Raw genomic sequence first — 23,240 nt, 5'->3', positions numbered from 1 at the left:
TGTAATTTTAAAATTTTAGACTCCGAAGTGGAAATGATTTTCATCTGGGGGGTTAGGTATCTTTATCAGGGTTGACATAATCTAGCTTGATTTTCCAAAGTTTACTAGTTTTTTTTTTTTTTTTTTTAAATCACTTGTTGAGCTCCCTTGAGCTTTTAAGTGCTTGTAGTATCTTCAACGAGAACATTTCCCCATCGGTTGAAACATCGTCTTCACTAATGCTGATTCACAATTGTACTTCTAATTGGGCCTTGGATGTTGTTCTTATCTGTCATTCTTTTGAGTAAATTATCATTTTTTTTTTTGTGGTGGCCGGGGTTTGAATCCCAGACCTTGCATATTTTTATGCATTGTTCATACCAACTGAGCTAAGCTCACGATGACAAATTGTCGTTTTTGATTTATTGACTCAAATTTATTAACTATTATTATAATTATTGGTCAACAAGGCGCATGATTTTATGAGTTAACTTGATTGGGTAAAATAAAGAGAGAAAAAAAAGGTATGGTGTGGACAGTAAAAATCTGACCTGAAGTGAGAAAGATGGAAGCATAGGTTTTCCATTTCCATATGCTAATATAAACAGTACTAGAAACTCACGATTTTCCTGGGGCATTTCCTGCGGATAACAATGTATATTCCGCAGGAAACTTGTTTCCAGCGGATTTTGCCATGGATACATGTTCCCATGCTAATATTTTAACATTGAATATGTATAAAAAAATATATATAATTGGACATGTTCAAAAAATATAATTTGTGTTCTAATGCTATGTAAATAGGAAAAAAAATACTAAATCTTTCAATTATTTAAATTTCATACAGAAGCTAAAAAAAATAAAAATTAAGCAAATCCTAAGGAAAAGCCGCAGGAAAAGTGACCAAAAACAATTCAAAATCTTTCCTGGAAAATCCTCAGCAAAAGTTACAATTACCTGCGGAGTTTCGTGCGGCGGGTAAATCCGCAGGAAAAGACCGCAGTATCGATATCCGCATGATATCCTCAGGTATTCCTGCGGATATATTTCCGCTGGACAATCCGCAGGTAAATCGATAGTTTCTTGTAGTGAAAGAATCTCGATAATGAAATTTATACAAAGGCATCAAGCAAACATAAACACGGGCCATAAACTGAATCCATTGCTGAAGTCAATCATGTCCTTTGGAGAGACATGTATATTCATCAATTATTTTATAATAATATGATATTTACAACAAACTCTCATATTGCCTTTGTGAAAAACGTACACAAAAATGCTCTAGGTGTGAAGAGAAAACACGTTTATATAAATAGAAGAAAATATATAAAATTGAACAACTTCATACTCTAGGTGTTTGAATTTGACTATATCAATCCACTGGAGTATGGAACACCAGTTTGAGGAATCCAATCATCACCACTCAAGAAATTGGACACCGTGAAATTGGCTGCATCGGTAGCACCGATAACATGATAACCAGGCCATGTCACTCGATTCACGGTGCTTGAACCCGCTCCTCTGTTGCTGTACTCTGCATAGTACAAAGTATTCAACGCAAAATCACCATTCCATTCATGCCAACCAGCAGGGTTTATGAAGCTGTCCATGAAAGATTGCATAAAAACTGTCCTCGAATATTCTTTCCACGGTCTCCCAAGGTATGTTTGTACAGTTCCAACTTTCGGAGCCAAATCATCTGCTGCTTTAATAGTTGCATTTTGTATAGAAGTTCCAGTGTTTTGATTTGGATCAGTTCGACCTTGAGCTGTGATGGAATTGAATTGTCCACTTAGCGGAAGGCGAGGATAAATGTTACAATTTTGCAAAACAACTGCACCATTTCCAAATATGAAGTCAACTGTTCCGTATATATCGCATTCTCGATAAAACTGCCTTAGAGAATGTGTATACAATGTGTCCTGATACCCTTCAAAGCTACAACTATAGAAGGTGGACATATCTGCTCCACTTCTTAGTGCAACTGCTTGGTGTTTGCTTGGTCCAGCGGTGTTGCGAAATGTTATGTTAACTGCCACAAACCCTTGACCAACTACAGCTGAAAATTCACAAGAAACGTCAAATTAGTGAAATTTTTAACCTATAGATTATCTTCAACATTGTGGTCCGAAAATCTTCAATTGGTTGCTGAATTTTTTAATCCGTATATAGCTAAACAATTTATGATGAAATGGCATTTTTCTTTTGTAATGGTATATTGAATATGTCCAAGTATTAAATTTGCTTACCAAATGTAGCCGAATTGAATGTTGTGAAACCATCAACAACATTGTGGTCTCCTGTGATAACTGTTTGATTGATTCCCTCTCCAACCATCATCAAGTACTTTTTGTTTTTGGGTATAGATACGTACTCTTGATACACACCTTTGGTGATAAATATGAAGAAGTATCCATCACTAGCAACCGTGTTATTTGGTGCAGCAGCTACGGCGTCATTGATTGCGGTAAAGTTTCCACTTCCATCTTGACTAACAACGACAACATCACTCACCACAACACTATCTTCATTAGTATTAGTTTGAAGTAGTTTTCTCCCATTGCGTCTAGCGGAATCATAAATAGCACGTGCTTTATTTGACATCTTCAATGGCAAACGACCATTTTTGAAATTCAAATGCTTTCCATTTTGTGGCCATGATGTTCTTATTTTATTTTTAGGAACCCAACCTTTTTTGAACAACGCTAGGGTGACACTATGAAGCTTCATATCATCGGAGAGCGATGACAACAAATCATTCTTCACTCTCTGATCAGAAGCTATAGTGTTTAGACCTTCCAAACATGTTTGTTGATTAGTCAAAACGGCACTAAGAAAAGTTTCAAAGTCTTCTGCTTGAGAAGTTGGAAGAACATTACTAGATTGATTTGTTGTTGTATAGGTGTTTGATAAGTATTCAAAACTCAATTCAGCAAGGAATCGACAATCTTCAAGAGCACGAATTGTGGATTGAGACAAAGACGAACCACCTTGAAGGTGTGAGTCTATTGAGTTCATGAACTTACGGGATTGCGATAAGGATTTTCGAATTGAAATTCGACCGTAGTCATAAATGTTTCCATTTTGATTGGCAAGTATGTTTTTACAATAAGTAGGGTTTACGGTGGACCCACAAATGGTTTCTGGAGGAATACCATTTGCTACATGCAAGGATACAAAGATCAAGATCGAAAGTAGATAGGCAATGGATCTGTGCTTGAAAGCCATTGGTTTTTGGATGAAGGAATTAAAGGGATGTTGTTATTGCTAGGAGGGATATGAGCTTAAGGTGCATGGCTTGTAGGGTTTATATAGATTTAAGATCAAGATTTTAATTTGTCGTATTATAATCATTAGTGGGAATGTTGGAAAGTCAACTAGTTTGTTAGAATGAATTTGAATATATTGTCTCCTTGTATCTTTGATGTTGATATTGTGGCTACCGTACGTGAATGAATGCATTCACCAAGTACCTACCAACCAACATGATATTGTGATATATTTAATTTTATGAGGAAACATTCATCAAGTTCAATCTAAAGTGGATGTATTCCCTGGGATTTAATTAATTCATTTGTTTACATCTTTTTAAGGAATAATATACGACTTACCTTATAGCCATGAAATATAAAATTATAGCATGTTAACGGCAGGGTGGGGTTGGTTCCCAGCAATCACTAGACACAAAAATACAAAACGAAAGATTTTCTACGAGACGACATCAACGTGGGTGCAATGTATATTTTTTTTGGTTCAATCGTGGATACATATATTGTTTCTCAAGGTTATATTTGGATTGGATAAAACCTCCAATGTGATAATCAAGGTTATATTAATACTAACAACCTTGTGCCTAGTTTTTATTCAAAAAAAAAACTACATGCAGGGTATTTTATTGTTTTTTTTTACTTCCTTTCTAACCAATTGTTAAGTTGGTACTTGTATAGGTGGGGTTTTTTAAGAACCAACTATCGTAAATCATTATGTTAATGATTCAAAGTGATTAATTTCAGAGATGTAATAGTCCAAGAAAAACAAAAAGTCGGGGCAAGGTTTGAATCTAGTCATGATCTCATCAAGATTTGTCACTAATATTATTGAGAAATTCAACTAACCGGTTGGTATAATATAAAAAAAAAAAAAGAGTAGAACTAGGTCAACAAACAAAAATGTTGAAATTTTGATGTTGATTCCGCTCGGTTTTTGAACTCTGACTTTTGCACTTACGTGTATACCATTGAATATATGATTGGTTAAATTGAAGATAGTCATAGTCATTAATATAACCGAATCTTTATCAATTGCAAGTAAGTCCATTTTAGTCGTTTCGTCAAGTAGGTTTCGAAATTGATTAATTAATATGAAAGAATAAAGGCTGGGGTAATAACTTTATTCTATTAAGCACTACCAAGAGAGAAATAATGCACATGCAAAATAGAAATAGCCGAAAAACGTCCCCGTGAACATAAGTTTGTTGGTAGGGACAATGCATTGTTGTATGCATGTGCCTAAGTTTGAATCCGAACACCTCATTTATTCATCTAAAAGATGAATGTTAGTCATTAGTCTACTTGACAAAAAAAATCTAAAAACGTCGAAATACTATGCGAGGACCAAGCTGTATTGCAATAAACAAGAAATTATATATACATGATGTAGGGATGATAATGGTATCCACAAATAGAAATAACAATCATCTCCACCCTTCTTGTTCTATATAAAAATGACATATGTGCCTTTCCGTTATCCTTATCCTTGTGAATATTCGTAAGACGAGTATTTAATGAATTTTAAGGCATCTATGAGTATTCGCAAATATCGATGTGTATAATGTTAATTTAAAAAAAAAAAATCATTCAAGTATATGAATATCTATGAGTATTCACGTGAAGAAATTATTAATTTTTATCATTTATGTTGAACTACATCATCCTCTCTTGACAACACAAAATGTAATAAATAAGTATATGAATATATTGCACTCACGCTTCTGCAAAAAAACTACAAATAAAAAAATAGACGAAAATTTTGAAAACAGGTTAGTATTTTTTTTCTTCACTTGGGGTAGTTTTATATTTAATTAAAAAGATATTTTAATAATTTTACTAATTTTCGTAAAAATGTCGTTACAAAAAAAAAGTACGAAGGTATTCACACGTACAATGACCATTATATCTGTCTCCATATCGATAACTGACGAACAGTTATAATGTACGTTTACCTAAAATGCGAGTATCAATTAAGTTACACACTCTGTAACTAAGGCAAATTTTATTAGGGGATAACTGCGAGTACAATTATTTAGTGGATAAATGGTCACTTTGGTCCATGAATTTGCAACTTGTTATCACAAATGTCTCTGACTCGAGATTAAATTCAAAGTAGTCCCAAGATGTGCATTTACGTTATCAGATTAATCCTTGACATTAAAAACTCCTGTTAACTAATGAGGTGGCAAATGTTTTGTGCTGACAAGGTGCATGATGTGTCACAAGGACTAAAGTGAAAGAAATTAAACCAAAATGAAGGACATGGACTAAAGTGAAAGATGAAGTTAGAAATCCCTCAATCCCAAACCTTCGATTGCTACACTTGATTCTTCAAATTCGATTAGTCAATACAATAGAGTGATTGAGAAGTGTGTGTGTGGAGTGGATGATTAAGAGATATACCTTTGTGCAGACTTGGTAAGCTAAAATTAACAAAATTTGTCCACTTGACATTTTACCCTTGTTGTATTTTTATAATTTCATTGGTGACCAAACCTTCGATTACTGCACTTGATTCTTCAAATTTGATTAGTCATATCAAACAACATACTTGGAGCGATTTTTCACTAGTGGATTATTTATTTCTTGATGCTCCCAAACATACTGATGTAAGATTTTTCCACATCGTATTTCTATTTACACGTAAGTATATTAATATCGTCTCTACAGGGATTAATGTATACAATAAATCATTCAACGACATTTATCATCTTAAGTGTCTGGTTTAAAAGTTTGTTTGTGTAAAACTATCATAACTAATTTTCATAAAAATAAATAGAGACGGGATAGGGTCATTTCACTTGGGGTTAGAGTTAATCAACCAAGCGTAACAACTGCAATCTCATGATCAAATAACATATTCTAGATCTTCAAACGACATTATCACAATCACTCAACAACATTATTCATGTCTAAATAATGTCATGATTTCAATCGTTATTTATGTCTAAATAACTTCATGAGTTCAATCATATCGTCTAATTGACGTTTTCTCAATCTATTAAACGATCCAATAGCATTAAGTTCTTGATTACAAAGTGATTACCAAAACTTAAACCCTATGTCGAGAATAAAAACTTTGATAGATTATTATTCTAACCCTAGACCCAAAAGTATCTTTGTCGCGTCATTTTTCGGAGATCAAGGCTATTTGATTAGCTTTTGACTCACTAATTATTTCACGACTGAACATTTAATTTTATTAAGAAAAGGGGAAAAAAAGTTCAAACTACCCAATTTTGAAAAGATTTTGGGTTCGGGGGTTAGTTACATAAAGGGAAGGTATTAGCACCCTTTATGTCCGTAGTACTCTACGTGAACCTCTTGATTTTATTTAATTAATGTGCTATAAACTTGCTTGCTTTTGAAAAAGGAGTTAATGGGATGATTAAAAGAAAAAGAAAGTGAGACCTAAATTATCTACAGTTTTTATTGTTTGGAAGGACGAGTGTCCTCTGCCTACGTACCCGTGAGGGATCAAAACCTCGTAGTTCGGGGTAGAAATTGACGTTTGATTGGTTGTGTGTTTTTTATTAGTTTTGAAAAAAAGTTTTAAAAATAAAAGCCGAGTGGCAAAATAAGCTTGTTTGTATTTTTTATATTAAAGAAAATGGGCTCAAAGTATGATTAGATTGATTGAAGTTTGATTAAGAAAATAAAATAAAATAAACGATCACTTGATTTAGGATCAAGGTTTATTGTAAAAAAACTTTTTTTGTGATTTTTGTTATTTGCATGTTTTTGTTGTTTTTTTGAATAATAACTAAAATTAAAACTAACGGAGTAAGAAAGTAAAAGAAAGTAAAAGCGTAGGTACTTTGTAGTGACGTTGGATCACCACAAAGACCATTACCGTAAACTAAAAAGCATAAAAATAAAGCATACACCCACACACGCACCCATATTTGCACCTACGACTATTACATAAAAGGCCTATGATACATTCTAAAGTCTGCGGAAAAATAAATGACAAAAAGAAAATAAATTATTTACATCAATCCTAGATTACATTCTAATTATTTAGATCAACCAAATGCAAGGTTAACAGAATAAAATAAAATGCATGCAAGACTTAAAATAAAATGGGGTTCAATCACAAGGTAGGGGTGCAGCAATATTCAGGTAGATGCAAACAGCAAGCAGAAAATAAAACAGCAGAGAGTTGGGCCGAAGAACAATTTCGGAATTGGACTTAGAGGACAGGCTGGGGCCGGTTCAGTTCAAACCCTGGGTCAGTTCCAGAGAACCGAACCGGTTTGACATGTATATATGGGCTATGGACCGGTTTTTCTTTCATGTTCTCAAGTCTTTTCTCTCTCTGCCATTCTTTCCCTCTCTCGGTTCTCTCTCTACTCTCTCTTCTATGTTCTTCATTTTCTGGGTTGTGATATGAAGTTTCCGGCGAAACTTCATCTTCTCCGACGGAGGTAAGGTGGGTTCCAGCGGCGGTTGGCCGGAACCCTAATTTGCTTTTTTTATTCTATTTCTTCTACACCTCTACTACTTTCTTTCTTCTCTTTTGATTTTTTTTTTTATATTCTAAGATCTAAACCCTTTCTAAACCAAAAACTTCCAGGAAGTTCACAGACAAATTCAAAACTAAAAAAAAGAGGAAAACAAAAACCTTTTGCGTCTGATTTCGAACCGGATTTGGATTCGTGAGGTGCTGCCGTGTTTGGAATAGCGGCCTTGTTTGGATCGGTGGTGATGGCTTGGATTCACGAACGTCGCGGTAGGTTTGTGGTTGGACTCCAATTGCTTGATGTGCGATTCCGCTTCCCTCTGTGTGTGCGTTGCTGGCTTTCTCTTATGTGTTTCCTGTCTTGTTTTATTCCTGTCCTTTTCTGGTTGTCTTTCAGGTTGTATTTATAGGGTAAGGCTGAGACTAGGGTTTGTTGAGATGAGCAGAAACTTGTGCTGAGATGAGAGGAGCGTGTTAGCTGTTGTTGGATTGCAACGCGTTTTGCTGGATTTGGATTGAGATGAGGTGAAGCACGCTCGTGTGACAGACTGCAATTTTTGGATTGGGACCGTTTTTGGATTTATCATTGGACAAAAATAATGAAATAAAAACAAGATAAAGACAACAATAAAAAGATTTTTTAAAAGCAAAATTAAAGTTAATTTAAAAATAAAAGATGGAAATAAAAATAAATAGAGAAGAGGGCCCGACTCGGATTCAAAAATGAGGTATTTTAAAGTACCTTCATAGAGATTTTTCATTGAAAAGTTAGGGACTGATCAGGGTCAAATGACATGCGTCAGTGTGACCTTAGGTCAAAAATTGGGGTATGACAATCTTTCAATAACATTTCAAATCTTAAATAAAGCATTAAACTCAAGAATAATAACAATATTGAATAAATAAGCTAGAACCTTAAATTAAATGATCAAAGATTACAAATTAATAGCTTGTTTGAATACCTTAAAAACCACAAGCGTAGATGTAGCTACATATGTCTATGATAACTTTGCAAAAGATGGAAGAAAGATGAAGATTCCATACTAAGATTCATGATATCTCTACAAATCCTAGGAAGAATCTACTTCTAACATGCTTGATTTGTGTTTCTCTCACTAGAAATGTCTTACTCTCTCTCTCTCTCTCTCTCTCTCTAAAAACTACAAAATGAATAAAACGGTGAAAAGATTCAAAGGAGAGAGAGAGAGAGAGAGAGAGAGAGCTATTTATATAGGCTAAGTTCAGGCAAACTCATTTCAAGTGAGCTGAAGTCGCTTAAACGGGTTGCCAAAGAATCCCACTCTTGCCATTGAAAGACTGCCACGTGGACCTTATCCATTGACCTTGTTGAATCTCGCTATAAACGTGTTTGAAGCGAGTTGAGAGCGAATTTTTCACTTGCCCTCTAGACAAAACTCGCTTAAGCGAATTGATCTCGCTTTAAGCGAGTTGGCTTCATTTGCTTGAGCTGCTTGAAGCGAGTTGAGAGCAAATTCTTCACTTGCTCTCTGGAAAAAAAACTCACTTAAGCGAACTGATCTCGCTTTAAGCGAGTTGGAAGCGTGCTAGAAGCGAGTTCGTCTGCCGCTCTCTGGAACTTTCTCGCTTAAGTGAGTTGAACTCGCTTAAGCGAGTTTGGCTTGGCTCAAAAAATCGTTTCTTGGTCCTTGCTTGTCATTTCCTACACAAATTGAGTAGAATAAGGCACATAAAGCATAAATGGCAAAATTACAACAAATGGTAGTTTTTCCTTAGATAACTTGCAAAACAAGTCACTAAAATACCTAAATTAACACATAACATATATTACTTTTGAGCACTTATCACATAAAATCAAGTATGTTTTGTAGGTATCTAACTAATATTGGGTCATTGATGGTTTGTAGCATGAATGTTGCAATTGAGTATCCAAATCATCCTACCTTTAGAACCATATATTTCCGTATGTATCACTTTGATATGGTATGACCTAATTTCTTGCAACAATAATGACAAACAATATGAAAAGGAAGAGATTTGACTTCATGAGAAACATGAGATCTACTTTCATTTTCAGAATGATTCTTATTAATTGCCTTAAAGAATTTCTTATAAGATTATTGAAATTTCTTTTATGAGGCTTTTTCAACGTCTTCACTTCTTTAGCTAGTTTCAAATTCTCTTTACGAGGAGAATATGTCAATTTAGTTTTTAGATATCTAATCTCTCTATCTAATATTTGCAATTTTTAGATACAGCAAAATCCATCCAACTTTCAACTTCTTTACATTTTAATTGTGGTTCAACATGTGATTTTTGAGTATCTTCATGAGCAATTTCAAGGGCATGTATTTCATCTTGTAATTTTAAAATTTTAGACTCCGAAGTGGAAATGATTTTCATCTGGGGGGTTAGGTATCTTTATCAGGGTTGACATAATCTAGCTTGATTTTCCAAAGTTTACTAGTTTTTTTTTTTTTTTTAAATCACTTGTTGAGCTCCCTTGAGCTTTTAAGTGCTTGTAGTATCTTCAACGAGAACATTTCCCCATCGGTTGAAACATCGTCTTCACTAATGCTGATTCACAATTGTACTTCTAATTGGGCCTTGGATGTTGTTCTTATCTGTCATTCTTTTGAGTAAATTATCGTTTTTTTTTGTGGTGGCCGGGGTTTGAATCCCAGACCTTGCATATTTTTATGCATTGTCCATACCAACTGATCTAAGCTCACGAGGACAAATTGTCGTTTTTGATTTATTGACTCAAATTTATTAACTATTATTATAATTATTGGTCAACAAGGCGCATGATTTTATGAGTTAACTTGATTGGGTAAAATAGAGAGAGAAAAAAAAGGTATGGTGTGGACAGTAAAAATCTGACCTGAAGTGAGAAAGATGGAAGCATAGGTTTTCCATTTCCATATGCTAATATAAACAGTACTAGAAACTCACGATTTTCCTGGGGCATTTCCTGCGGATAACAATGTATATTCCGCAGGAAACTTGTTTCCAGCGGATTTTGCCATGGATACATGTTCCCATGCTAATATTTTAACATTGAATATGTATAAAAATATATATATAATTGGACATGTTCAAAAAATATAATTTGTGTTCTAATACTATGTAAATAGGAAAAAAAAATACTAAATCTTTCAATTATTTAAATTTCATACAGAAGCTAAAAAAAATAAAAATTAAGCAAATCCTAAGGAAAAGTGACCAAAAACAATTCAAAATCTTTCCTGGAAAATCCTCAGCAAAAGTTACAATTACCTGCGGAGTTTCGTGCGGCGGATAAATCCGCAGGAAAAGACCGCAGTATCGAAAACCGCATGATATCCTCAGGTATTCCAGCGGATATATTTCCGCTGGACAATCCGCAGGTAAATCGATAGTTTCTAGTAGTGAAAGAATCTCGATAATGAAATTTATACAAAGGCATCATGCAAACATAAACACGGGCCATAAACTGAATCCATTGCTGAAGTCAATCATGTCCTTTGGAGAGACATGTATATTCATCAATTATTTTATAATAATATGATATTTACAACAAACTCTCATATTGCCTTTGTGAAAAACGTACACAAAAATGCTCTAGGTGTGAAGAGAAAACACGTTTATATAAATAGAAGAAAATATATAAAATTGAACAACTTCATACTCTAGGTGTTTGAATTTGACTATATCAATCCACTGGAGTATGGAACACCAGTTTGAGGAATCCAATCATCACCACTCAAGAAATTGGACACCGTGAAATTGGCTGCATCGGTAGCACCGATAACATGATAACCAGGCCATGTCACTCGATTCACGGTGCTTGAACCCGCTCCTCTGTTGCTGTACTCTGCATAGTACAAAGTATTCAACGCAAAATCACCATTCCATTCATGCCAACCAGCAGGGTTTATGAAACTGTCCATGAAAGATTGCATAAAAACTGTCCTCGAATATTCTTTCCACGGTCTCCCAAGGTATGTTTGTACAGTTCCAACTTTCGGAGCCAAATCATCTGCTGCTTTAATAGTTGCATTTTGTATAGAAGTTCCAGTGTTTTGATTTGGATCAGTTCGACCTTGAGCTGTGATGGAATTGAATTGTCCACTTAGCGGAAGGCGAGGATAAATGTTACAATTTTGCAAAACAACTGCACCATTTCCAAATATGAAGTCAACTGTTCCGTATATATCGCATTCTCGATAAAACTGCCTTAGAGAATGTGTATACAATGTGTCCTGATACCCTTCAAAGCTACAACTATAGAAGGTGGACATATCTGCTCCACTTCTTAGTGCAACTGCTTGGTGTTTGCTTGGTCCAGCGGTGTTGCGAAATGTTATGTTAACTGCCACAAACCCTTGACCAACTACAGCTGAAAATTCACAAGAAACGTCAAATTAGTGAAATTTTTAACCTATAGATTATCTTCAACATTGTGGTCCGAAAATCTTCAATTGGTTGCTGAATTTTTTAATCCGTATATAGCTAAACAATTTATGATGAAATGGCATTTTTTTTTTTTTTTTTTGTAATGGTATATTGAATATGTCCAAGTATTAAATTTGCTTACCAAATGTAGCCGAATTGAATGTTGTGAAACCATCAACAACATTGTGGTCTCCTGTGATAACTGTTTGATTGATTCCCTCTCCAACCATCATCAAGTACTTTTTGTTTCCATTTTGATTGGCAAGTATGTTTTTACAATAAGTAGGGTTTACGGTAGACCCACAAATGGTTTCTGGAGGAATACCATTTGCTACATGCAAGGATACAAAGAGCAAGATCGAAAGTAGATAGGCAATGGATCTGTGCTTGAAAGCCATTGGTTTTTGGATGAAGGAATTAAAGGGATGTTGTTATTGCTAGGAGGGATATGAGCTTAAGGTGCATGGCTTGTAGGGTTTATATAGATTTAAGATCAAGATTTTAATTTGTCGTATTATAATCATTAGTGGGAATGTTGGAAAGTCAACTAGTTTGTTAGAATGAATTTGAATATATTGTCTCCTTGTATCTTTGATGTTGATATTGTGGCTACCGTACGTGAATGAATGCATTCACCAAGTACCTACCAACCAACATGATATTGTGATATATTTAATTTTATGAGGAAACATTCATCAAGTTCAATCTAAAGTGGATGTATTCCCTGGGATTTAATTAATTCATTTGTTTACATCTTTTTAAGGAATAATATACGACTTACCTTATAGCCATGAAATATAAAATTATAGCATGTTAACGGCAGGGTGGGGTTGGTTCCCAGCAATCACTAGACACAAAAATACAAAACGAAAGATTTTCTACGAGACGACATCAACGTGGGTGCAATGTATATTTTTTTTTGGTGCAATCGTGGATACATATATTGTTTCTCAAGGTTATATTTGGATTGGATAAAACCTCCAATGTGATAATCAAGGTTATATTAATACTAACAACCTTGTGCCTAGTTTTTATTCAAAAAAAAAAAAAAACCTACATGCAGGGTATTTTATTCTTTTTTTTGTCTTCCTTTCTAACCAATTGTTGTTAAGTTGGTGGTACTTGTATAGGTGAGGTTTTTTAAGAACCAACTATCGTAAATTATTATGTTAATGATTCAAAGTGATTAATTTCAGAAATGTAATACTCCAATAAAAACTAGCAAGGAGGTCATAGAGCCAAAAAAAACAAAAAGTCGGGGCAAGGTTTGAATCTAGTCATGATCTCATCAAGATTTGTCACTAATATTATTGAGAAATTCAACTAACCGGTTGGTATAATATAAGAAAAAAATAGAACTAGGTCAACCGACAAAAATACCAAAATTATCATGTTGATTGCGCTCGGCGTTTGAACTGTGACTTTTCCACTTACGTGTATTCCGTTAAATATATGATTGGTTAAATTGAACATAATCATAGTCATTAATATAACCGAATCTTTATCAATTGCAAGTAAGTCCATTTTAGTCGTTTCGTCAAGTAGGTTTCGAAATTGATTAATTAATATGAAAGAATAAAGGCTGGGGTAATAACTTTATTCTATTAAGCACTACCAAGAGAGAAATAATGCACATGCAAAATAGAAATAGCCGAAAAACGTCCCCGTGAACATAAGTTTGTTGGTAGGGATAATGCATTGTTGTATGCATGCGCCTAAGTTTGAACTCCGAACACCTCATTTATTCACCTAAAAGATGAATGTTAGTCATTAGTCTACTTGACAAAAAAAATCTAAAAACGTTGAAATACTATGCGAGGACCAAGCTGTATTGCAATAAACAAGAAATTATATATACATGATGTAGGGATGATAATGGTATCCACAAATAGAAATAACAATCATCTCCACCCTTCTTGTTCTATATAAAAATGACATATGTGCCTTTCCGTTATCCTTATCCTTGTGAATATTCGTAAGACGAGTATTTAATGAATTTTAAGGCATCTATGAGTATTCGCAAATATCGATGTGTATAATGTTAATTTAAAAAAAAAAAATCATTCAAGTAAAGAAATTATTAATTTTTATCATTTATGTTGAACTACATCATCCTCTCTTGACAACACAAAATGTAATAAATAAGTATATGAATATATTGCCCTCACGCTTCTGCAAAAAAACTACAAATAAAAAAATAGACGAAAATTTTGAAAACAGGTTAGTATTTTTTTTCTTCACTTGGGGTAGTTTTATATTTAATTAAAAAGATATTTTAATAATTTTACTAATTTTCGTAAAAATGTCGTTACAAAAAAAAAGTACGAAGGTATTCACACGTACAATGACCATTATATCTGTCTCCATATCGATAACTGACGAACAGTTATAATGTACGTTTACCTAAAATGCGAGTATCAATTAAGTTACACACTCTGTAACTAAGGCAAATTTTATTAGGGGATAACTGCGAGTACAATTATTTAGTGGATAAATGGTCACTTTGGTCCATGAATTTGCAACTTGTTATCACAAATGTCTCTGACTCGAGATTAAATTCAAAGTAGTCCCAAGATGTGCATTTACGTTATCAGATTAATCCTTGACATTAAAAACTCCTGTTAACTAATGAGGTGATAAATGTTTTGTGCTGACAAGATGCATGATGTGTCACAAGGACTAAAGTGAAAGAAATTGAACCAAAATGAAGGACATGGACTAAAGTGAAAGATGAAGTTAGAAATCCCTAAATCCCAAACCTTCGATTGCTACACTTGATTCTTCAAATTCGATTAGTCAATACAATAGAGTGATTGAGAAGTGTGTGTGTGGAGTGGATGATTAAGAGATATACCTTTGTGCAGACTTGGTAAGCTAAAATTAACAAAATTTGTCCACTTGACATTTTACCCTTGTTGTATTTTTATAATTTCATTGGTGACCAAACCTTCGATTACTGCACTTGATTCTTCAAATTTGATTAGTCATATCAAACAACATACTTGGAGCGATTTTTCACTAGTGGATTATTTATTTCTTGATGCTCCCAAACATACTGATGTAAGATTTTTCCACATCGTATTTCTATTTACACGTAAGTATATTAATATCGTCTCTACAGGGACTAATGTATATAATAAATCATTCAACGACATTTATCATCTTAAGTGTTTGGTTTAAAAGTTTGTTTGTGTAAAACTATCATAACTAATTTTCCTAAAAATAAATAGAGACGGGATAGGGTCATTTCACTTGGGATTAGAGTTAATCAACCAAGCGTAACAACTGCAACCTCATGATCAAATAACATATTCTAGATTTTCAAACGATATTATCACAATCACTCAACAACATTATTCATGTCTAAATAATGTCATGATTTCAATCGTTATTTATGTCTAAATAACTTCATGAGTTCAATCATATCGTCTAATCGACGTTTTCTCAATCTATTAAACGATCCAATAGCATTAAGTTCTTGATTACAAAGTGATTACCAAAACTTAAACCCTATGTCGAGAATAAAAACTTTGATAGATTATTATTCTAACCCTAGACCCAAAAGTATCTTTGTCGCGTCATTTTTCGGAGATCAAGGCTATTTGATTAGCTTTTGACTCACTAATTATTTCACGACTGAACATTTAATTTTATTAAGAAAAGGGGAAAAAAAGTTTAAACTACCCAATTTTGAAAAGATTTTGGGTTCGGGGGTTAGTTACATAAAGGGAAGGTATTAGCACCCTTTATGTCCGTAGTACTCTACGTGAACCTCTTGATTTTATTTAATTAATGTGCTATAAACTTGCTTGCTTTTGAAAAAGGAGTTAATGGGATGATTAAAAGAAAAAGAAAGTGAGACCTAAATTATCTACAGTTTTTATTGTTTGGAAGGACGAGTGTCCTCTGCCTACGTACCCGTGAGGGATCAAAACCTCGTAGTTCGGGGTAGAAATTGACGTTTGATTGGTTGTGTGTTTTTTATTAGTTTTGAAAAAAAGTTTTAAAAATAAAAGCCGAGTGGCAAAATAAGCTTGTTTGTATTTTTTATATTAAAGAAAATGGGCTCAAAGTATGATTAGATTGATTGAAGTTTGATTAAGAAAATAAAATAAAATAAACGATCACTTGATTTAGGATCAAGGTTTATTGTAAAAAAACTTTTTTTGTGATTTTTGTTATTTGCATGTTTTTGTTGTTTTTTTGAATAATAACTAAAATTAAAACTAACGGAGTAAGAAAGTAAAAGAAAGTAAAAGCGTAGGTACTTTGTAGTGACGTTGGATCACCACAAAGACCATTACCGTAAACTAAAAAGCATAAAAATAAAGCATACACCCACACACGCACCCATATTTGCACCTACGACTATTACATAAAAGGCCTATGATACATTCTAAAGTCTGCGGAAAAATAAATGACAAAAAGAAAATAAATTATTTACATCAATCCTAGATTACATTCTAATTATTTAGATCAACCAAATGCAAGGTTAACAGAATAAAATAAAATGCATGCAAGACTTAAAATAAAATGGGGTTCAATCACAAGGTAGGGGTGCAGCAATATTCAGGTAGATGCAAACAGCAAGCAGAAAATAAAACAGCAGAGAGTTGGGCCGAAGAACAATTTCGGAATTGGACTTAGAGGACAGGCTGGGGCCGGTTCAGTTCAAACCCTGGGTCAGTTCCAGAGAACCGAACCGGTTTGACATGTATATATGGGCTATGGACCGGTTTTTCTTTCATGTTCTCAAGTCTTTTCTCTCTCTGCCATTCTTTCCCTCTCTCGGTTCTCTCTCTACTCTCTCTTCTATGTTCTTCATTTTCTGGGTTGTGATATGAAGTTTCCGGCGAAACTTCATCTTCTCCGACGGAGGTAAGGTGGGTTCCAGCGGCGGTTGGCCGGAACCCTAATTTGCTTTTTTTATTCTATTTCTTCTACACCTCTACTACTTTCTTTCTTCTCTTTTGATTTTTTTTTTATATTCTAAGATCTAAACCCTTTCTAAACCAAAAACTTACAGGAAGTTCACAGACAAATTCAAAACTAAAAAAAAGAGGAAAACAAAAACCTTTTGCGTCTGATTTCGAACCGGATTTGGATTCGTGAGGTGCTGCCGTGTTTGGAATAGCGGCCTTGTTTGGATCGGTGGTGATGGCTTGGATTCACGAACGTCGCGGTAGGTTTGTGGTTGGACTCCAATTGCTTGATGTGCGATTCCGCTTCCCTCTGTGTGTGCGTTGCTGGCTTTCTCTTATGTGTTTCCTGTCTTGTTTTATTCCTGTCCTTTTCTGGTTGTCTTTCAGGTTGTATTTATAGGGTAAGGCTGAGACTAGGGTTTGTTGAGATGAGCAGAAACTTGTGCTGAGATGAGAGGAGCGTGTTAGCTGTTGTTGGATTGCAACGCGTTTTGCTGGATTTGGATTGAGATGAGGTGAAGCACGCTCGTGTGACAGACTGCAATTTTTGGATTGGGACCGTTTTTGGATTTATCATTGGACAAAAATAATGAAATAAAAACAAGATAAAGACAACAATAAAAAGATTTTTTAAAAGCAAAATTAAAGTTAATTTAAAAATAAAAGATGGAAATAAAAATAAATAGAGAAGAGGGCCCGACTCGGATTCAAAAATGAGGTATTTTAAAGTACCTTCATAGAGATTTTTCATTGAAAAGTTAGGGACTGATCAGGGTCAAATGACATGCGTCAGTGTGACCTTAGGTCAAAAATTGGGGTATGACAATCTTTCAATAACATTTCAAATCTTAAATAAAGCATTAAACTCAAGAATAATAACAATATTGAATAAATAAGCTAGAACCTTAAATTAAATGATCAAAGATTACAAATTAATAGCTTGTTTGAATACCTTAAAAACCACAAGCGTAGATGTAGCTACATATGTCTATGATAACTTTGCAAAAGATGGAAGAAAGATGAAGATTCCATACTAAGATTCATGATATCTCTACAAATCCTAGGAAGAATCTACTTCTAACATGCTTGATTTGTGTTTCTCTCACTAGAAATGTCTTACTCTCTCTCTCTCTCTCTCTCTCTCTCTCTCTCTCTCTCTCTCTCTCTCTCTCTCTCTCTCTCTCTCTCTCTCTAAAAACTACAAAATGAATAAAACGGTGAAAAGATTCAAAGGAGAGAGAGAGAGAGAGAGAGAGCTATTTATATAGGCTAAGTTCAGGCAAACTCATTTCAAGTGAGCTGAAGTCGCTTAAACGGGTTGCCAAAGAATCCCACTCTTGCCATTGAAAGACTGCCACGTGGACCTTATCCATTGACCTTGTTGAATCTCGCTTTAAACGTGTTTGGAGCGAGTTGAGAGCGAATTTTTCACTTGCCCTCTAGACAAAACTCGCTTAAGCGAACTGATCTCGCTTTAAGCGAGTTGGCTTCATTTGCTTGAGCTGCTTGAAGCGAGTTGAGAGCAAATTCTTCACTTGCTCTCTGGAAAAAAAACTCACTTAAGCGAACTGATCTCGCTTTAAGCGAGTTGGAAGCGTGCTAGAAGCGAGTTCGTCTGCCGCTCTCTGGAACTTTCTCGCTTAAGTGAGTTGAACTCGCTTAAGCGAGTTTGGCTTGGCTCAAAAAATCGTTTCTTGGTCCTTGCTTGTCATTTCCTACACAAATTGAGTAGAGTAAGGCACATAAAGCATAAATGGCAAAATTACAACAAATGGTAGTTTTTCCTTAGATAACTTGCAAAACAAGTCACTAAAATACCTAAATTAACACATAACATATATTACTTTTGAGCACTTATCACATAAAATCAAGTATGTTTTGTAGGTATCTAACTAATATTGGGTCATTGATGGTTTGTAGCATGAATGTTGCAATTGAGTATCCAAATCATCCTACCTTTAGAACCATATATTTCCGTATATATCACTATGATATGGTATGACCTAATTTCTTGCAACAATAATGACAAACAATATGAAAAGGAAGAGATTTGACTTCATGAGAAACATGAGATCTACTTTCATTTTCAGAATGATTCTTATTAATTGCCTTAAAGAATTTCTTATAAGATTATTGAAATTTCTTTTATGAGGCTTTTTCAACGTCTTCACTTCTTTAGCTAGTTTCAAATTCTCTTTACGAGGAGAATATGTCAATTTAGTTTTTAGATATCTAATCTCTTTATCTAATATTTGCAATTTTTAGATACAGCAAAATCCATCCAACTTTCAACTTCTTTACATTTTAATTGTGGTTCAACATGTGATTTTTGAGTATCTTCATGAGCAATTTCAAGGGCATGTATTTCATCTTGTAATTTTAAAATTTTAGACTCCGAAGTGGAAATGATTTTCATCTGGGGGGTTAGGTATCTTTATCAGGGTTGACATAATCTAGCTTGATTTTCCAAAGTTTACTAGTTTTTTTTTTTTTTTTTAAATCACTTGTTGAGCTCCCTTGAGCTTTTAAGTGCTTGTAGTATCTTCAACGAGAACATTTCCCCATCGGTTGAAACATCGTCTTCACTAATGCTGATTCACAATTGTACTTCTAATTGGGCCTTGGATGTTGTTCTTATCTGTCATTCTTTTGAGTAAATTATCGTTTTTTTTTGTGGTGGCCGGGGTTTGAATCCCAGACCTTGCATATTTTTATGCATTGTTCATACCAACTGAGCTAAGCTCACGAGGACAAATTGTCGTTTTTGATTTATTGACTCAAATTTTATTAACTATTATTATAATTATTGGTCAACAAGGCGCATGATTTTATGAGTTAACTTGATTGGGTAAAATAGAGAGAGAAAAAAAAGGTATGGTGTGGACAGTAAAAATCTGACCTGAAGTGAGAAAGATGGAAGCATAGGTTTTCCATTTCCATATGCTAATATAAACAGTACTAGAAACTCACGATTTTCCTGGGGCATTTCCTGCGGATAACAATGTATATTCCGCAGGAAACTTGTTTCCAGCGGATTTTGCCATGGATACATGTTCCCATGCTAATATTTTAACATTGAATATGTATAAAAAAATATATATAATTGGACATGTTCAAAAAATATAATTTGTGTTCTAATACTATGTAAATAGGAAAAAAAATACTAAATCTTTCAATTATTTAAATTTCATACAGAAGCTAAAAAAAATAAAAATTAAGCAAATCCTAAGGAAAAGCCGCAGGAAAAGTGACCAAAAACAATTCAAAATCTTTCCTGGAAAATCCTCAGCAAAAGTTACAATTACCTGCGGAGTTTCGTGCGGCGGGTAAATCCGCAGGAAAAGACCGCAGTATCGATAACCGCATGATATCCTCAGGTATTCCTGCGGATATATTTCCGCTGGACAATCCGCAGGTAAATCGATAGTTTCTTGTAGTGAAAGAATCTCGATAATGAAATTTATACAAAGGCATCATGCAAACATAAACACGGGCCATAAACTGAATCCATTGCTGAAGTCAATCATGTCCTTTGGAGAGACATGTATATTCATCAATTATTTTATAATAATATGATATTTACAACAAACTCTCATATTGCCTTTGTGAAAAACGTACACAAAAATGCTCTAGGTGTGAAGAGAAAACACGTTTATATAAATAGAAGAAAATATATAAAATTGAACAACTTCATACTCTAGGTGTTTGAATTTGACTATATCAATCCACTGGAGTATGGAACACCAGTTTGAGGAATCCAATCATCACCACTCAAGAAATTGGACACCGTGAAATTGGCTGCATCGGTAGCACCGATAACATGATAACCAGGCCATGTCACTCGATTCACGGTGCTTGAACCCGCTCCTCTGTTGCTGTACTCTGCATAGTACAAAGTATTCAACGCAAAATCACCATTCCATTCATGCCAACCAGCAGGGTTTATGAAGCTGTCCATGAAAGATTGCATAAAAACTGTCCTCGAATATTCTTTCCACGGTCTCCCAAGGTATGTTTGTACAGTTCCAACTTTCGGAGCCAAATCATCTGCTGCTTTAATAGTTGCATTTTGTATAGAAGTTCCAGTGTTTTGATTTGGATCAGTTCGACCTTGAGCTGTGATGGAATTGAATTGTCCACTTAGCGGAAGGCGAGGATAAATGTTACAATTTTGCAAAACAACTGCACCATTTCCAAATATGAAGTCAACTGTTCCGTATATATCGCATTCTCGATAAAACTGCCTTAGAGAATGTGTATACAATGTGTCCTGATACCCTTCAAAGCTACAACTATAGAAGGTGGACATATCTGCTCCACTTCTTAGTGCAACTGCTTGGTGTTTGCTTGGTCCAGCGGTGTTGCGAAATGTTATGTTAACTGCCACAAACCCTTGACCAACTACAGCTGAAAATTCACAAGAAACGTCAAATTAGTGAAATTTTTAACCTATAGATTATCTTCAACATTGTGGTCCGAAAATCTTCAATTGGTTGCTGAATTTTTTAATCCGTATATAGCTAAACAATTTATGATGAAATGGCATTTTTTTTTTTTTTTTTTGTAATGGTATATTGAATATGTCCAAGTATTAAATTTGCTTACCAAATGTAGCCGAATTGAATGTTGTGAAACCATCAACAACATTGTGGTCTCCTGTGATAACTGTTTGATTGATTCCCTCTCCAACCATCATCAAGTACTTTTTGTTTTTGGGTATAGATACGTACTCTTGATACACACCTTTGGTGATAAATATGAAGAAGTATCCATCACTAGCAACCGTGTTATTTGGTGCAGCAGCTACGGCGTCATTGATTGCGGTAAAGTTTCCACTTCCATCTTGACTAACAACGACAACATCACTCACCACAACACTATCTTCATTAGTATTAGTTTGAAGTAGTTTTCTCCCATTGCGTCTAGCGGAATCATAAATAGCACGTGCTTTATTTGACATCTTCAATGGCAAACGACCATTTTTGAAATTCAAATGCTTTCCATTTTGTGGCCATGATGTTCTTATTTTATTTTTAGGAACCCAACCTTTTTTGAACAACGCTAGGGTGACACTATGAAGCTTCATATCATCGGAGAGCGATGACAACAAATCATTCTTCACTCTCTGATCAGAAGCTATAGTGTTTAGACCTTCCAAACATGTTTGTTGATTAGTCAAAACGGCACTAAGAAAAGTTTCAAAGTCTTCTGCTTGAGAAGTTGGAAGAACATTACTAGATTGATTTGTTGTTGTATAGGTGTTTGATAAGTATTCAAAACTCAATTCAGCAAGGAATCGACAATCTTCAAGAGCACGAATTGTGGATTGAGACAAAGACGAACCACCTTGAAGGTGTGAGTCTATTGAGTTCATGAACTTACGGGATTGCGATAAGGATTTTCGAATTGAAATTCGACCGTAGTCATAAATGTTTCCATTTTGATTGGCAAGTATGTTTTTACAATAAGTAGGGTTTACGGTGGACCCACAAATGGTTTCTGGAGGAATACCATTTGCTACATGCAAGGATACAAAGATCAAGATCGAAAGTAGATAGGCAATGGATCTGTGCTTGAAAGCCATTGGTTTTTGGATGAAGGAATTAAAGGGATGTTGTTATTGCTAGGAGGGATATGAGCTTAAGGTGCATGGCTTGTAGGGTTTATATAGATTTAAGATCAAGATTTTAATTTGTCGTATTATAATCATTAGTGGGAATGTTGGAAAGTCAACTAGTTTGTTAGAATGAATTTGAATATATTGTCTCCTTGTATCTTTGATGTTGATATTGTGGCTACCGTACGTGAATGAATGCATTCACCAAGTACCTACCAACCAACATGATATTGTGATATATTTAATTTTATGAGGAAACATTCATCAAGTTCAATCTAAAGTGGATGTATTCCCTGGGATTTAATTAATTCATTTGTTTACATCTTTTTAAGGAATAATATACGACTTACCTTATAGCCATGAAATATAAAATTATAGCATGTTAACGGCAGGGTGGGGTTGGTTCCCAGCAATCACTAGACACAAAAATACAAAACGAAAGATTTTCTACGAGACGACATCAACGTGGGTGCAATGTATATTTTTTTTTGGTGCAATCGTGGATACATATATTGTTTCTCAAGGTTATATTTGGATTGGATAAAACCTCCAATGTGATAATCAAGGTTATATTA

General features: G+C 34.4%; 3 protein-coding genes across 5 annotated transcripts; all 3 read right to left on the bottom strand.

Annotated features, from left to right (window-relative positions):
• Positions 1-1,123: 1,123 nt before the first annotated feature.
• On the bottom strand, positions 1,124-3,271 carry LOC25481099 (probable pectinesterase/pectinesterase inhibitor 7). Of its 2 annotated transcripts, XM_039829823.1 has the most exons (3): positions 3,055-3,268; positions 2,229-2,331; positions 1,347-2,038 (listed from the first exon to the last, which is right to left on the bottom strand). In XM_039829823.1, exons 1-3 carry the CDS (start codon positions 3,205-3,207, stop codon positions 1,347-1,349), a joined length of 948 nt encoding a protein of 315 aa, XP_039685757.1. In that variant the 5' UTR covers positions 3,208-3,268. The 2 variants fall into 2 exon arrangements, with proteins under 2 accessions (XP_039685756.1, XP_039685757.1); XM_039829822.1 differs by having other exon boundaries at positions 1,124-2,038; positions 2,229-3,271.
• Positions 3,272-11,141: 7,870 nt separating this feature from the next.
• LOC11412280 (probable pectinesterase/pectinesterase inhibitor 7) lies at positions 11,142-12,587 on the bottom strand. The gene is made up of 2 exons (XM_003591436.4): positions 12,269-12,587; positions 11,142-12,070 (listed from the first exon to the last, which is right to left on the bottom strand). The coding sequence occupies exons 1-2, from the start codon at positions 12,522-12,524 to the stop codon at positions 11,379-11,381; spliced, it is 948 nt and encodes a 315-aa protein (XP_003591484.1). The 5' UTR covers positions 12,525-12,587; the 3' UTR covers positions 11,142-11,378.
• A 7,939-nt stretch (positions 12,588-20,526) lies between these two features.
• LOC11417090 (probable pectinesterase/pectinesterase inhibitor 7) lies at positions 20,527-22,696 on the bottom strand. 2 transcript variants are annotated; one of them, XM_024783693.2, is made up of 3 exons: positions 22,480-22,693; positions 21,654-21,756; positions 20,764-21,455 (listed from the first exon to the last, which is right to left on the bottom strand). In XM_024783693.2, exons 1-3 carry the CDS (start codon positions 22,630-22,632, stop codon positions 20,764-20,766), a joined length of 948 nt encoding a protein of 315 aa, XP_024639461.1. In that variant the 5' UTR covers positions 22,633-22,693. The 2 variants fall into 2 exon arrangements, with proteins under 2 accessions (XP_003591482.1, XP_024639461.1); XM_003591434.4 differs by having other exon boundaries at positions 20,527-21,455; positions 21,654-22,696.
• Between the last annotated feature and the right edge of the window lie 544 nt (positions 22,697-23,240).

The sequence above is a fragment of the Medicago truncatula genome, chromosome 1 (genome assembly GCF_003473485.1).
Source record: "Medicago truncatula cultivar Jemalong A17 chromosome 1, MtrunA17r5.0-ANR, whole genome shotgun sequence".
Classification (NCBI taxonomy): Eukaryota; Viridiplantae; Streptophyta; class Magnoliopsida; order Fabales; family Fabaceae; genus Medicago; species Medicago truncatula.
Note: the sequence above shows the minus strand (reverse complement) of the source record. Positions and strands in the feature narration are given on the sequence as shown.

Excerpts from the sequence above, each read along its gene's own strand:
- LOC25481099 (XM_039829822.1), bottom strand. The coding sequence starts at position 3,207 with ATGGCTTTCAAGCACAGATCCATTGCCTATCTACTTTCGATCTTGATC. Across the intron at positions 2,039-2,228 it reads ATTCAATTCGGCTACATTTG|CTGTAGTTGGTCAAGGGTTT; the intron begins GTAAGCAAATTT and ends GTGAATTTTCAG.
- LOC11417090 (XM_003591434.4), bottom strand. The coding sequence starts at position 22,632 with ATGGCTTTCAAGCACAGATCCATTGCCTATCTACTTTCGATCTTGATC. Across the intron at positions 21,456-21,653 it reads ATTCAATTCGGCTACATTTG|CTGTAGTTGGTCAAGGGTTT; the intron begins GTAAGCAAATTT and ends GTGAATTTTCAG.
- LOC11412280 (XM_003591436.4), bottom strand. The coding sequence starts at position 12,524 with ATGGCTTTCAAGCACAGATCCATTGCCTATCTACTTTCGATCTTGCTC. Across the intron at positions 12,071-12,268 it reads ATTCAATTCGGCTACATTTG|CTGTAGTTGGTCAAGGGTTT; the intron begins GTAAGCAAATTT and ends GTGAATTTTCAG.